The sequence below is a fragment of the Lissotriton vulgaris genome, chromosome 5 (assembly GCF_964263255.1).
Source record: "Lissotriton vulgaris chromosome 5, aLisVul1.2, whole genome shotgun sequence".
Taxonomy (NCBI): domain Eukaryota; kingdom Metazoa; phylum Chordata; class Amphibia; order Caudata; family Salamandridae; genus Lissotriton; species Lissotriton vulgaris.
In genome coordinates, this window is record NC_141693.1 from 2,034,509,363 (window position 1) to 2,034,525,164 (window position 15,802).

Here is a 15,802-nt window from a genome sequence, read left to right on the forward strand (position 1 = left end):
GTCGGGCGGTACACTGTGTCAAAGGCAGCGGTGAGGTCAAGAAGTATGAGTAGGCGTCTAGTCATGTGAGTGAGGGAATGTTTGATCCTTGACGTCTAGTCGAGTCAGTGAGGGAATGTATGACCCTTGACCTCTAGTCGTGTCAGTGAGGGAATGTTTGATCCTTGGCGTCTAGTTGTGTGAATGAGGGAATGTTTGACCCTTGACGTCTAGTCGTGTGAGTGAGGGAATGTTTGATCCTTGGCGTCTAGTCATGTGAGTGAGGGAATGTTTGATCCTTGGCATCTAGTCATGTGAATGAGGGAATGTTTGATCCTTGGCGTCTAGTTGTGTGAGTGAGGGAATGTTTGATCCTTGGCGTCTAGTCATGTGAGTGAGGGAATGTTTGATCCTTGGCGTCTAGTTGTGTGAGTGAGGGAATGTTTGATCCTTGGCGTCTAGTCATGTGAGTGAGGGAATGTTTGATCCTTGGCGTCTAGTTGTGTGAGTGAGGGAATGTTTGACCCTTGACGTCTAGTCGTGTGAGTGAGGGAATGTTTGATCCTTGGCGTCTAGTCATGTGAGTGAGGGAATGTTTGATCCTTGGCGTCTAGTTGTGTGAGTGAGGGAATGTTTGACCCTTGACGTCTAGTCGAGTCAGTGAGGGAATGTTTGATCCTTGGCGTCTAGTCATGTGAGTGAGGGAATGTTTGATCCTTGGCGTCTAGTTGTGTGAGTGAGGGAATGTTTGACCCTTGACGTCTAGTCGAGTCAGTGAAGGAATGTTTGATCCTTGGCGTCTAGTCATGTGAGTGAGGGAATGTTTGATCCTTGGCGTCTAGTCATGTCAGTGAGGGAATGTTTGATCCTTGGCGTCTAGTCATGTCAGTGAGGGAATGTTTGATCCTTGGCGTCTAGTCATGTGAGTGAGGGAATGTTTGATCCTTGACCTCTAGTCGAGTCAGTGAGGGAATGTTTGATCCTTGGCGTCTAGTCATGTGAGTGAGGGAATGTTTGATCCTTGGCGTCTAGTCGTGCCAGTGAGGGAATGTTTGATCCATGGCGTCTAGTCATGTCAGTGAGGGAATGTTTGATCCTTGACGTCTAGTCGTGCCAGTGAGGGAATGTTTGATCCTTGACGTCTAGTCGTGCCAGTGAGGGAATGTGTGATCCTTGACGTCTAGTTCTGTCAGTGAGGGAATGTGTAATCCTTGGCGTCTAGTCATGTCAGTGAGGGAATGTTTGATCCTTGGCGTCTAGTCATGTCAGTGAGGGAATGTTTGATCCTTGACGTCTAGTCGTGTCAGTGAGGGAATGTGTAATCCTTGGCGTCTAGTCGAGTCAGTGAGGGAATGTGTGATCCTTGGCGTCTAGTCGTGTCAGTGAGGGAATGCTGACCCAGATTCTCTACTGATGGCTGTACTCAGAGTGAGGTGAGTTTTTCAGATGTTTTGCACAGCGGGCTCCACGTTAAACCTAAAACCATTGTATCAGAGCATTTACCCTGATTCCTGGCGATCCCTGAGGCCCTGGTAATCCTGGCCCACCACTGCTCCCCCTTTTTCCTGACAGTCCAGCTGGGCCAATGTCACCATCTTCTCCTTGCTCCCCCTAAAAAAAGAAAACAATGTTACACACATGGAGTGCAAGTTTTACTGCTGGTGATATGAAGGAACAACTCCCTTTTCTTTTGCGTCAGCCTTAGGATGTGAGTGACCGCCCCTCACCCAAACACTCGTTCTGTCATTTGCTGCCCTCTTCCCTACCCTTAGCCTCTCTCTCTCTCACTCAGATCCCTCGCCTTCCCAGTCACTCTAACCCCCAGCTCACTCACCCTCAGGCCTGTTCCATACCTGTGTATCTTCAACCTGTGCTGTGTGTCTCCATGCATGCACCTACACCTTCCCTTTGCATGTCAATGATGGACATAGGAAGAACTCCCCCTGGGAACCTATAAAACAGGGTCAACTCCAGAGAGAGGCTGCCATGAGGCGGCACCAAGAGGAGCTGAGTGACAGTCTGGATTAGTTGAGTGGTCGGAGAGTTAGATTTGAAGGAAGTGCTGCAGAGCAATAGACGGCTCAAGTATGTTTCAGGTATAACACTGGAAAGACAGCTCTGAAGGTCAATGCATTTGCTGCAGGGATCTGTGCGCATTCTCTGGATCATCATAACTCATCATCAGACTGTTCATGTGACTGCTGCACAACAAGGCGCGCAGGCTTTTAATGTAAGAACTCAGTGGGTTCATGTTTGCGTTGCAGATATAAATGTATTATTACCGTCAAGTTATAATCCTGGTAAAGATCTCGGTTAGTGAAGCTGCTCCATGCGATCCCCATTATATACGTTTAAAACCTTGCAAGCTTAACTCAACTCTCTATTACTCTAAAACTGTTCATAGAGGTTCTAATGGGTAACAGTAAATGTCCTATAAAGGGCCAAAGCCTCTAGTTTGTAATGTGTGATCTACACATGACTGGTATTAGTGTAATCACACAGACAGCCACCTGCAGGTTCTGCAAAGCACGCATAGACTCTCACATCTTAAATAGACCAGCAGTGTGAGAAACCCTTTGAAAATCTCCGTTTGTCCCCTTGTGACTTCTGAAGCGACATTGCTGTAAGTTTCTATGATTCTCATGACGTCCCCGCAGGGCGATGTGGCCTTGTTTGGTGTTTTGTTTCTGTTGCATCTGACCTGCGATTGTTTCCCGCCAGGAGCTACATGAGATTGTGCTGGAGAAGAGCCTGTGTGCTTCTGCTGTCTTCATGCTCCTAAACATGTATAACCCTTGGACCCCCTCTCTGCATCCTGGTACGTGTAAAACTCTGTACCTGCGCTCTCTGCGTGGCCTTGTACATGTATACCTCTGTGCCTCCACTTTCTGTGGGTCCTCGTACATGTAAAACTCTGTGCCCCCGCTCTCTGCGTCCTTGTACATATAAAACTCTGTGCCTCCGCTGTCTTCATGTCCTTGTACATGTATACCTCCGGTCTCTGCATGTCCTTGTACATGTATACCTCTGTGCCTCCACTTACTGTGTGTTCTTGTTCATGTAAAACTCTGTGCCTCTGCACTCTCTGTGTCCTTGCACATGTATAACTCTGTGCCTCCACTTTCTGCGTGTCCTTGTACATGTAAAACTCTGTGCCTCCTCACTCTCTGTGCCCTTGCACATGTATAACTTTGTTCCTCTGCTCTCTGCGTGTCCTTGTTCATGTATACCTCTGGTCTCTGTGTGTCCTTGTACATGTATACCTCTGTACCTCCACTCTCTGTGTGTCCTTGTACATGTATACCTCTGGTCTCTGCATGTCCTTGTACATGTATACCTTTGTGCCTCCACTTTCTGCGTGTCCTTGTACATATATACCTCTGTGCCTCCCCTCTCTCTGCGTCCTTGTACATGTAAAACTCTATGCCACCTCACTCTCTACGTGTCCTTGTACATGTAAAACTCTGTGCCTCCGCACTATCTGCGTCCTTGCACATGTATACCTCTGTCCCCCCACTCTCTGCATGTCCTTGTACATGTATTCCTCTGGTCTCTGCGTGTCCTTGTACATGCATACCTCTGTACCTCCACTCTCTGTGTGTCCTTGTACATGTATACCTCTGGTCTCTGCGTGTCCTTGTACATGTATACCTCTCTCCCCCCACTCTCTGCGTGTCCTTGTACATGTATACCTCTGGTCTCTGCGTGTCCTTGTACATGCATACCTCTGTACCTCCACTCTCTGTGTGTCCTTGTACATGTATACCTCTGGTCTCTATGTGTCCTTGTACATGTATGCCTACACTCTCTGCGTGTCCTTGTACATGTATACCTCTGGTCTCTGTGTGTCCTTGTACATGTTTGCCTCCACTCTCTGCGTGTCCTTGTACATGTATACCTCTGGTCTCTGTGTGTCCTTGTACATGTTTGCCTCCACTCTCTGCGTGTCCTTGTACATGTATACCTCTGGTCTCTGTGTGTCCTTGTACATGTTTGCCTCCACTCTCTGCATGTCCTTGTACATGTATACCTCTGGTCTCTGTGTGTCCTTGTACATGTTTGCCTCCACTCTCTGCGTGTCCTTGTACATGTATAACTAAATGGTTACTTACCAGTAGGGGTAGTTTTGCACCTTGAAGAGTCTTCTGGATTCACATGCTGTGCATCATTCTGCCATCTAGTGGTTGGGTCTGGTATACTCTTTGTTTTATTGTTTTTTTGTTTTTTGTTTCGGGCGTTGTCGACCACCATTTGGTGCCAGGCACGTCCCCTGTGTGATGTCAGACGGGGCCCTGGAGGCTGTTGTGGGTGGTAACCATCTTCGTTTATTTTGTGAGTTTAAGTCTCTGGTCCTTTAGTGAATTGTTAGAAGGAAAATGCTCCTTACCCAGCATGCATCTGTTCTTGGCATGTAGAGCGGTAGATTCACTTGCTTTGCATAGTCTGCCATCTAGTGTTGGGGGCGGTTGTTTGCACTTTGTTTTTCTTCAACGAAGTCTTTCCCGTCATAAGGTAGGTGACTCCTCCTTTCGGTGATAGTGCGCGTGCGCATCGGCTCCATTGTTAGATTGTTTTCCGGCAGAGGGTGATAAAGGAGTAAGTAAGAGAAGTAGAAAGAGATGTCCACGTATATGTATCTAAGATATCACTGCAACAGGTATACCTACCCGGGGAGGCGGGTGAGCGCATGTAAATCTACAGCTCTACATGCCAAGAACAGATGCATACTGGGTAAGTAGCATTTACCGTTTGAGGCATGTGAGCTGTAGATCACATGCTTCGCATAGACAAGACAGTAGTAATCTCCCAAAGTGATTGCTAACCTGTAGCTGTTGCAGTGGTTTAAAATAGTGTACCTAGAACTGATTGGCCCACACTAGCTTGCTGTCTTGCTAACACATCTACACAATAGTTGTTTTGTGAATGTGTGCGGTGTAGACCATGTTGCAGCATCACAGATGTCAGCTATGGGGATGTTTCTTAAGAAAGCAATAGAAGCCCTTAGTTTGCGAGTGGCGTGCGTTCTAGGGGGAATTATTAATGTTCGTTTTGCTTTTTCATAGCATGTCTGAATGCAATTGACTATCCACCAAGCAATACTTGATTTTGAGATGGGATTGCCTTTATGAGGTGGAGCAAAAGCCACAAAGAGTTGATTTTTTTACGGAAAGGCAACGTCCTTTCTATATAGTGAAGTAATACTCTTTTGACATCTACGGTGTGAAGAGCACGTTCTGCCACAGAATCTGGCTGAGGGAAGAACACAGGCAACTCAACAGATTCGTTGATATGGAAGGCAGAAATTACTATGGGTAAAATGTTTGGATCAGTCCGAAGAACCACTTTGTTTTGGTGTACTTGTAAAAATGGTTCCTCTATGGTTAGTGCCCGAAGCTCACCTACTCTCCTCAGTGATGTAATAACTATGAGGAAAGCGACTTTCCAAGTGAGATATTGCAGCTCACATTTGTGCATTAGCTCAAAGGGTGGACTCGTCAGTCTGGTGCGGACAATTTTGAGATTCCACACTGGGGCAGTGGAAGTCTTGGGGGAGGACTCCTGAGTCCTTCCATAAATGCTTTAATGACAGGCACTCTGAAGAGAGACAGATGTCTATTTTGCAGGTTTGCAGCAAGTGCAGCGAGATGTAAGCATATGGACGTAAAGGCTGAATTGGACGACTGGAGATGCAGTAAGTGGCAGATAATGTTTTGAACTGAAACATCAAGCGGTTTGATTTGATTGTTATAACAATATAGCACAAACTGCTTCCTTTTTTCTGCATAGCAAGCCCTTGTAGTGGACGTCCAGCCTCTTTCATAATGTTCATGCAGTCCGGAGGTAGCCAAACTCTAAGATTTCAGGAGCCAGATCGCAAGGTTGAGATGACTGGGATCTGGATGTCTGATCTCCCCAGTGCGCGTATGATGTTGCTTTTGGTGAGAGTCTACTGAGATCTCCAACAGGGTGGTGAACCACGGTTGACGGGCTCATGTGGGAGCTGCTAGGATTAGTGTCATGGACGCCTGCCTGAGCCCGACACGGGTAGGCCCACCGGCCCTCCAAGAATCTTCTGATCGAAGAGTTTGACTCAAAACGATACGCAGGGAATTGGAAACGTGATCGAGAAACAATACCGTCGAGGGTAGTGGATTGCGCATCGAGGGGAACCCAAGAAACAGTGTCGAACTGGAGTGCAATTAACATCAGAAGGCGGAAAAAACAAATCTAACAATGGAGTTGATGCCCATGCGCACTATCGCTGAAAGGAGGAGTCACCTTACCTCGTGACTGGAAAAGACTTCTTCAAAGAAAAACAAAGTGCAAACATCTGGACCCAACACTAGATGGCAGACTATGCAAAGCATGTAATCTACAGCTCACATGCCTCGAACATATTTATTCCATCTAGGGCAGGCCGGGTGGGTTGCATGTGAATCCAGAAAACTCTTTCAGCTGCAAAACTACTGCTACTAACAAGTAACCATTTTGTTTTGCAGCATAAATCCTTATCTGTTTTCACATTATGTGCATCGGATTACGTAGCGGTTTCTCCCTTCTTGGGGCGGCTGTGGTAAGATGAAGACTTTGCGAACAGGTGTTGAAGTGCCTTTTGCTTTATTTCTGCTTCCTTATTTATTTATATGTCCGCACAGTAAGGTTTTGTGGGGGGGGGGTGTGATGTTGTCCATGTTGCTGCTGCACATATATTGTCTGTGGGCACGTTGGTCATAAATGCCAGAGTTACTCCCTTCTTCCTGGTTGAGTGAGCTGTTGGTTGTACCCTCAGTTCTTTGTTTGCGGTGGTATGGCATAATTGAATGGTTTGGACTATCTATCATGCAATGGTTGCTTCTGTAACAGGCGACCCTGTTTTAGTATGTGAGTAAGCAACAAACAGTTGTTTGCTTTTCCGAGTTTGTCCTGTTTTCTGTAGATAGTACAGTAGTGCCCTCCTTACATCCAGGCTATGGAGGCTTCTTTCTCCTCTTGCTTTGGGGTCCTTGAAGAAGACAGGAAGGAGAATACTTTGATTTAGGTGATATTTAGATATCACATTTGGTAGGAATTGTGGGTTCGTTTTTAAAATCACCTTGTTCTTACGGAGTTGCATGTATGGTTCTTGTATGGTTAGCACTTGTAACTCACTTACTCTCAGTAAGGATGTGATGGAAATAAGAAATGCTGTCTTTAAAGTGATATTTTTGAGGTCTCCCTTGTGCATGGGACCTTCGGACCTTGCGACCGGATCACAGGTGTTCCATTGGGCCTGGAGACACAGCCAAAGTGCTAATAAGTCCCGACCCTCCGGCGGAAGCCCAGGGAGTTTTGTCCTCTGTAGACAGGAGTAGAAACTGAGAGGAAATACCTCTTACATATATCAGCACCTTAGCGTGTGCTTCACATACAGGGCACTGATAATCACATAGATCCCTGTAACACCCCCACACATAGGTCCTGAAGAAAGCCAGTTTAATAAAAAGGCCTGGCTGAAACTAGTCGACCACACTGGACGTGGGAGATCATAAGTCAATCCATACACGTCCCAAGCCTTTGTTTTTAACCTCTGCCTGGGGCCCACCAATAAAGTACCCGTTAGGGACCCCAAGGACAGAATTTTAAAATCTCACGCGACACACCTGCACAGCACACTCACCTTCCGAAAAACCCGCTCCGCAGTAATCTGGCGTCGCAGCACACCTGAGGCGCACCCGGTGTCTCGGGTGGGGCCCCATGAGGAAGCAAGCCACCAGCTAGGTTGGTGGGTGAGGGCCCCATGATGAAGCATGCCACCAGCTAGGTTGGTGGGTGAGGGCCCGATGATGAAGCATGCCACCAGCTAGGTTGGTGGGTGAGGGCCCGATGATGAAGCATGCCACCAGCTAGGTTGGTGGGTGAGGGCCCGATGATGAAGCATGCCACCAACTAGGTTGGTGGGTGAGGGCCCCATGATGAAGCATGCCACCAGCTAGGTTGGTGGGTGAGGGCCCCATGATGAAGCATGCCACCAGCTAGGTTGGTGGGTGAGGGCCCCATGATGAAGCATGCCACCAGCTAGGTTGGTGGGTGAGGGCTCGATGATGAAGCATGCCACCAGCTAGGTTGGTGGGTGAGGGCCCCATGATGAAGCATGCCACCAGCTAGGTTGGTGGGTGAGGGCCCGATGATGAAGCATGCCACCAACTAGGTTGGCGGGTGAGGGCCCGATGATGAAGCATGCCACCAGCTAGGTTGGTGGGTGAGGGCCCCATGATGAAGCATGCCACCAGCTAGGTTGGTGGGTGAGGGCCCGATGATGAAGCATGCCACCAGCTAGGTTGGTGGGTGAGGGCCCGATGATGAAGCATGCCACCAGCTAGGTTGGTGGGTGAGGGCCCCATGATGAAGCATGCCACCAGCTAGGTTGGTGGGTGAGGGCCCGATGATGAAGCATGCCACCAGCTAGGTTGGTGGGTGAGGGCCCGATGATGAAGCATGCCACCAGCTAGGTTGGTGGGTGAGGGCCCGATGATGAAGCATGCCACCAACTAGGTTGGTGGGTGAGGGCCCGATGATGAAGCATGCCACCAGCTAGGTTGGTGGGTGAGGGCCCGATGATGAAGCATGCCACCAGCTAGGTTGGTGGGTGAGGGCCCGATGATGAAGCATGCCACCAACTAGGTTGGTGGGTGAGGGCCCGATGATGAAGCATGCCACCAGCTAGGTTGGTGGGTGAGGGCCCGATGATGAAGCATGCCACCAGCTAGGTTGGTGGGTGAGGGCCCGATGATGAAGCATGCCACCAGCTAGGTTGGTGGGTGAGGGCCCGATGATGAAGCATGCCACCAGCTAGGTTGGTGGGTGAGGGCCCGATGATGAAGCATGCCACCAACTAGGTTGGCGGGTGAGGGCCCGATGATGAAGCATGCCACCAGCTAGGTTGGTGGGTGAGGGCCCGATGATGAAGCATGCCACCAGCTAGGTTGGTGGGTGAGGGCCCCATGATGAAGCATGCCATCAGCTAGGTTGGTGGGTGAGGGCCCGATGATGAAGCATGCCACCAGCTAGGTTGGTGGGTGAGGGCCCCATGATGAAGCATGCCACCAGCTAGGTTGGTGGGTGAGGGCCCGATGATGAAGCATGCCATCAGCTAGGTTGGTGGGTGAGGGCCCGATGATGAAGCATGCCACCAGCTAGGTTGGTGGGTGAGGGCCCGATGATGAAGCATGCCACCAGCTAGGTTGGTGGGTGAGGCCCCGATGATGAAGCATGCCACCAGCTAGGTTGGTGGGTGAGGGCCCGATGATGAAGCATGCCACCAGCTAGGTTGGTGGGTGAGGCCCCGATGATGAAGCGTGCCACCAGCTAGGTTGGTGGGTGAGGGCCCGATGATGAAGCATGCCACCAGCTAGGTTGGTGGGTGAGGGCCCCATGATGAAGCATGCCACCAGCTAGGTTGGTGGGTGAGGGCCTTCATACTAAACCAAATGGTTTCCCATGCAGACACATAGCTCAAAGACATGGCTAGTTCTCTTTGATTAACCACTATATCCCAGGGGAAACGAACAAGCTACTCTAGTTCCGCTCTCTCTCCTTGATTACCAGAACTCAAATGGTTTTGTCATAAGTTTTGTGAGAACTGTATTTAAACTTCACATGGGGACTGTCCTTGGGGGAGCAACTCTTTTAGACCCCTCTGAGAACCTTTTTATGACCGGTCTTCTGAAAAAGCTTTTCTGTGCTCTTCCCCTTGTGTAAGCTGTGTTGGCAGCGAGATGCCCCTTTATGCTTGAGTAGTTGATGTGACGTCTAGGAGATGAGTTAGGCATATGATCACTGTTTCCTGTTTATTGATGGAGTTCATTCGGTTGTTAGCGGTGCACCCCGTAGCGTACCGCTTCCATTTTGCGGCAAAGCATTGTCTTGTAGTTGGCTTTCTTGCCTCCTTTAGAATCTCCATTGCTCATTGAGGCAGGTTGAGGTGGCCAAACTCTACGTATTCAGGTGCCAGGCCGCTAGGCGTAGCGTCGCTGGCTCTGGGTAGAAGACCTGGCCCTGTTGCATCGTTTATAGGTCCTTGTCTGCTCTGATTTTGATTATTTGCCCCTTGGACAGCTCTAGCAGACTTGAGTACCATGTTTGTCTGGCCCATTGTAGAGCAATGAGAATTTGGTTTTTCCCTGGTCGTCTTGCTTTTTCCAGAACTCTTTGGATTAGAGGTATTGGTGGAAAAGCGTATGCAGATATCCCTGACCAATCTATGCGTCAGCAAGCCACTAAGGTTGCTGCTACCTGATACACCATTCTGAAATGGCTGAGAAAGATTGTGTGGATGCTCCCATCTCATGTTATGTTATGTTATGTTATGGAGCTTTTATATAGCGTGCAGCTACTCACAGGGAGTGTCCCGACGCTTTCCACCCTCAACTCATACTGAAATAACACAACACAGCTAAAAACAAGCAACAGAATGGAACAGAAGAGACGATGGGCAGTAAAAACAAACTAAGAGTTAAAAAGCCAGGTCTTCAGGCCCCTCCTAAACTGGAGTAAATTAACAGTACTCCGCAGAGAAAATGGAAGCTGATTCCAAAGCTGGGGGGCTCTGCAGCCAAAAGACCGCCCTCCCGCACGAGCCTTCCTCACCCGTGGGACCACTGCTCTGCAAAGAGCTTCCGAACGGAGGGAACGAGCCGGACGATAAAAAGTCAGTCTCCTCTGCAGGTATCCCGCTCCTGAACCATGCAGAGCCTTGTGCATCAGGGTCAGGGATTTGAACTGAATCCTCTTCCTAATGGGGAGCCAATGGAGCGACTGGAGCAACCCAGACGCTCGAGCCCGTCTCCCTAGACCAAAGATCGCCCGGGCAGCAGAGTTCTGCACCACCTGAAGGCGCTGGACCAGATAATCGGGAAGGCCCAGAAAAAGAGCATTGGCATAATCTAGCCTCGAACCGACTAGAGCCTGCACTGTAATCCTCCTATGCTCCTCAGATAACAAAGGCAAAAATTTGCGGAGCATTTTCAATAGTCCGTAGCAGGTGCCGGCCAGGCCAAGGATGTGAGTGCGGAGCGACAGCTGATTGTCGAGCTTGACGCCCAGGTTTTTGGCCACCACAGAGGACTGTACAGGAGGACTCATGTCGGATGGCCACCAATGCTGCCACTCAGGGTCGGCAACGCAACCAAAAAAAAGAATCTCAGACTTTCCCGAGTTGGCCCTCAGACCGTTCCGCTGGAACCAGTCGAAGACCAGCGCAAGGCAGTCCCGGATTCTCTCTCCCACAAACTCTTGGTCTTTCCCGCATGTGAAGAGGAGTTGCGTGTCGTCGGCATAAGAGACGATCTGGGCCCCATACGCCTCTACCAAGGCCGCCAGAGGGGACATAAAGATGTTAAATAATGTGGGGCTCAACACAGAACCCTGTGGAACCCCAACTCCCAATGGCGGCATCTCGGCGGAGCTCTGGGAGACCCAGACCGTCTGGCGGCGGTCTTCCAGGAAAGAGGTAAACCACCTCAGCACCGTCCCCCTCAGGCCGATGTCATAAAGCCTGGTTAGAAGCGTCTTGTGGGGGACGGTGTCGAAAGCCGCCGAGAGATCTAACATGACCAGCATGGCCCTGCCGCCGGCATCGAGAGTCTCCCTGATGATCTCGGTCACCTCAATCAGAGCTGTTTCCGTACTAAAATTAGGACGGAAGCCCGATTGAGATGGATGGAGCAGATTGTTGGCTTCCAAAAAACTAGAAAGAGCGCCGTGAGCATGTTTTTCCGTAAGCTTCGCTAGTGCAGGTAACAACGAGATAGGCCTGTAGTTCGCCAGGACTTCGGTGTCAAGGCCCGGTTTTTTTAGGAGGGGGATCACCATCGCTCTTTTCCAAGAGCTAGGGACCCGCCCCTCCCTCAGGGAGGCATTGAGGATAGGGTTGACTAAAGGGTTCACCACTGCCGCCATCCCGGCCAAAAATTTGGCGGGGCAGGGATCAAGTGGCGAGCCAGATTTGAGGTTGGCCAACAACATAAGAGAGGCCTCGCTGGTAACAGTGGGGAAGTCGGACAGCACTGCCACCGAAGTCTGCGGCAGTCCAAAGTCCAGCTTCACACCACTCCCTCCATCCGGTTCCTCCACGAAGGTGGCCTGAATGGCCTTGATCTTATTTGTGAAGAAACCAGCGAGATCGCAGGCCCAAGCGTCCGCCGAAGCTGGAGGGGGCGGATGGGAGCTGGGGATCGTAAACTCCTTCACAATAGTAAAGATCTCCTTGCAGGAGTTCGCAGATGCCTCTATCCTCCTAACCAGATAAACCCTCTTGGCACCGAGAATGTCCCGATGGTAAGCCTTCAACACCGCCTTGTAGGCAAGTTTAGCCTCCCCATCGTACACAAGGCGCCAGGCCCTCTCAGCCACCTTGCACTGCCTACGAGCCACACGGAGCGCCTCCGTAAACCACGGGGCAGAATGCCGGGCCACCGTGGACCGAGGGACAACCTTGGGAGCGAGATCTTCCAACCGATCGGTCAGCCAACACTGCAAGGTCTCTATGTCACTATCCAGGTCACCCGAGAGAGGACAGGGGTGTTTCAGCAGTGCCTGCTCGAGCAAGTCAGGAGTTACTCTATGAAGCGCTCTCGAGGCCGGTTTAAGCAAGGTAGGCGCTCTGTGATCCGGACGCGTGCATTCCAGCAACACAAAGCTGATCAACCAGTGGTCGGTCCAGAGCATCTGCAGGGTAGCAACCTCCACGAGAGGAACAGATGAAAACACCTGATCCAGGGTATGCCCCTTCTCATGTGTTGGCCCTGATACGTAGGGAATGAGACCAAGCGGAGAAGTGACATCCATCAATTTGGCCGCATCAGGGTCATCGGCCACATCCAGATGGAAATTGAAGTCACCAGCCACAATGCAGTGCTGAGTAGATAACGCCAACTCAGAAACAACTGTCTGTAGGTCCTCAACGAAAGAACCCACAGGACCTGGAGGTCTATAGATCAACAGCCCCTTCAGGGCCTGACCCGGGGACAGTCTGATCATGAAGGCAAGCGACTCGGCATTCCCAATAGGGTTCGAGGGAAGCACTGAGCAGGAGACGCACTTTTTCACCACCACAGCGACTCCCCCTCCCCTCCCCTTCGCTCTGTCCTGCCGGAAGATGTTATATTCCGGTGGGATGGAGGAGAAGACATCCGGGTGGGAAGCCTCTCCGAGCCAGGTTTCCGTCAGAAGCAGGCACAGAGGATTTTCCCTGACCAAAAGGTCATGAATATGCAGGGCATGACGACCTACCGACCTTGTGTTCAACAGCATGCAAAGATGCCTCGTATCAGCAGTTACCAGACGTGACACAGTAGCACACGGCAAGGCAGGCCTCCAGCCGCAGGACGGGCAGCAACGTTTGCCCCTAAACCGCCCTGGAAAGACAGAGCGGCAGGAACTAGATTGGCCCCGCAGGTCCCGCAGAGACGCAGAAGAGTAGCAAATTATCGCAGCCAGAGTAGTGCCGGCCAGAGTCCCCCGTCGCCCCGGGGGACTCTGGCCGGCACTACTCTGCCCCGCATACCGTAGTCCAAGCCCTTGTCACCTCTAGGCTGGACTACGGGAATATACTTTACTTGGGCGTCAACAAAGAGGTAACACGAAAATTACAGCGAGTTCAAAACTCCGCGGCTAGATTACTCTGCAGCGCTCCGAAATTTTTTTCCACATCCGGGCTGCTGGTTGATTTCCACTGACTTCCAATGGAGAAACGGGTCAAGTTCAAAGCCCTAACCTACATGTTTCGTATTAAACATGTACCGTCGCCCGCTACCTGCAAATTTGAGCTTGTCCGTATGTTCCTTCCCGTAGTCTTAGATCCTCCACCCAAGAAAAATTTCGGGTTCCTAAAATCAAGCTTTCTCGCATGGGGGGGGGCCCTCTTTTTCTTATCTGGGCCCTACTTTATGGAATGCATTGCCACTGCCCCTCCGCATACAACCCAACCTTCTTTGATTCTGTAGATCCCTGAAAACTTGGCTTTTCAGCCAATAGGCTGCTCTACTCTTTGCTGTTCCTGTACGGCACCGGAAAACCCTGCTGGGACGCTGCGCGCTGATATATAAATTTAAATAATAATAATAATAATCTATGGACAGGACATTCCCTCATGACAGGTGGTAAAGAAACCTCGAGGCAAAGAACTGGCATTTCTTGTTGTGTATTGTAGCAAACAGGTCTCTCTCTGGGGTCCTCCAGAGTTTGAAGATGTATTGTACAGTTTTGTGCTTGAATTTGAGCTCGTGGGAGCGGTTCCGTCTGCTCAGATCTGCTGATGTGTTGTGCGCGCCCGGTAGATGGATTGTTTGCAGATTGATCGCTTGGTAAATTGCCCGTTGCCAGATCTGTTGCGCTAGCGCTTATGGAAATGATTGTGTACCTCCCTGTTTGTTGAGGTAGAATATTGTGGTGGTTTTTTCAGTTTGAATCAAGACAGCCTTTGTGTGGATGTGTTTCTGGAACGCTTTCAATGCTAGGAACACTGTTTTCGTTTGCAAGTAATTGATGTGTTTTATTAAGTCGAGGTTGTTCCACTAGCCTCGTGCCTTCAGTAGTTTGAGGTGCGCTCCCCATCCGTTGAGGGATGCGTCTGTAGTGATTGTCAACAAAGGAGTTGGGTTCCTGTAGGGTTTGCCTTGTGTTATGTTGTTGGATTCCCATCATTGTATCTCTTCTTGCAGCCTGTGCGTACCAACCACTAGATCCTCCCAACTCTTTGTGGCCTGTGACCAGTTGTTGAAAAGCCATTCCTAGAAGGAGTGCATTTGTAGGCAGTCATGAGGAATGAGTGGGATGCATGATGTCGTCATGCCCGCGGGTTTCATGACTCTCGCCACTGTCAGAGATCTACCCCTCAGATAGAGGGAGGCTTCCTGTTTGATCGCTTGTATACTCTTTTGCGTAGGGTAAGCCTGTGGAGAATTTCTTGTGATTTATTGAGAATCCTAATCCTTGGAGCATGTGGATTGCTGTTTGAACGTGGCTTTTCATGTTTGATTTGTGTCTGCTTTTATAAGCCAGTCGTCCATGTAAGGGTAGACGTGCCTTTCATCCTTTTGCAGGTGTGCAGTGACTGCGGCTAGGCACTTGGTGAATACCCATGGTGCTGATTTTATCCCGAAAGGGAGTACCCTGAACTGGCAGTGTGTTCCCTTGTGAAGGAACCAGATATATTTTCTGTGGTTTTTGTTCATGGGGATGTGTAAAAAGGTGTCCTTGAGATCTGTTGTTGCCCTGTGATCTCCTTTTTGAATTTGTGGTATTATTTCCTGGCGTGTAGTCTTTTTGAAATGCTGTGTCAAGGTGAATTTGTTCATCAACTTCAGGTCCAGGGTTGGTCTCAGTGATAGGTCCTGTTTGGGAACTAGGAAGTACGGACAGTAGTTTCCTTTGAAAAAGTCCAGTTCTGGTTCCAAATGTATTGCTTGCTTTTGAAGAAGGGCTTTGATTTCTGAATTTAACTCTACGAGTTCTGATTTGAGGCACTTCCTTATTTTTAGTGAGTTTGCTGGTGGCGTTTTTGTTAGTTCTATGGAATACCCGTATTTTGCCAAATCTAATATCCACTTGTCTGTGCTGATCTTTTGCCACTGTTGTAGGTATTGTGACATCCTGCCTCCCACTGGTGTTGTGTGGGGGTCTTTTCTTTTGCAGGAGTCAGTTTGAGCCATTTCCTCTTCCTCTAGAGGGCTGGCCTCTGCCTCAACAGGATTGCTTTAACTGTTGCCAATTTTCGTGTCCTGCGTGTTGGTTTGTTTGTTGACCATTCCCTTGGCCCTGTTGTTGAAGTGACTTTTGCTGTGCT

The 15,802-nt window shown here is 49.8% G+C and overlaps 1 protein-coding gene across 1 annotated transcript in view; it reads right to left on the reverse strand.

Moving 5' to 3' along the window:
- The window catches only part of COL27A1 (collagen type XXVII alpha 1 chain), a 1,047,548-nt gene that overhangs the window by 178,695 nt on the left and 853,051 nt on the right, over positions 1-15,802 (reverse strand). Inside the window, exon 44 of the mRNA XM_086924958.1 lies at positions 1,483-1,590. Coding sequence (XP_086781084.1) covers positions 1,483-1,590 — 108 coding nt within the window. The remainder of the gene's footprint in view (positions 1-1,482; positions 1,591-15,802) is intronic.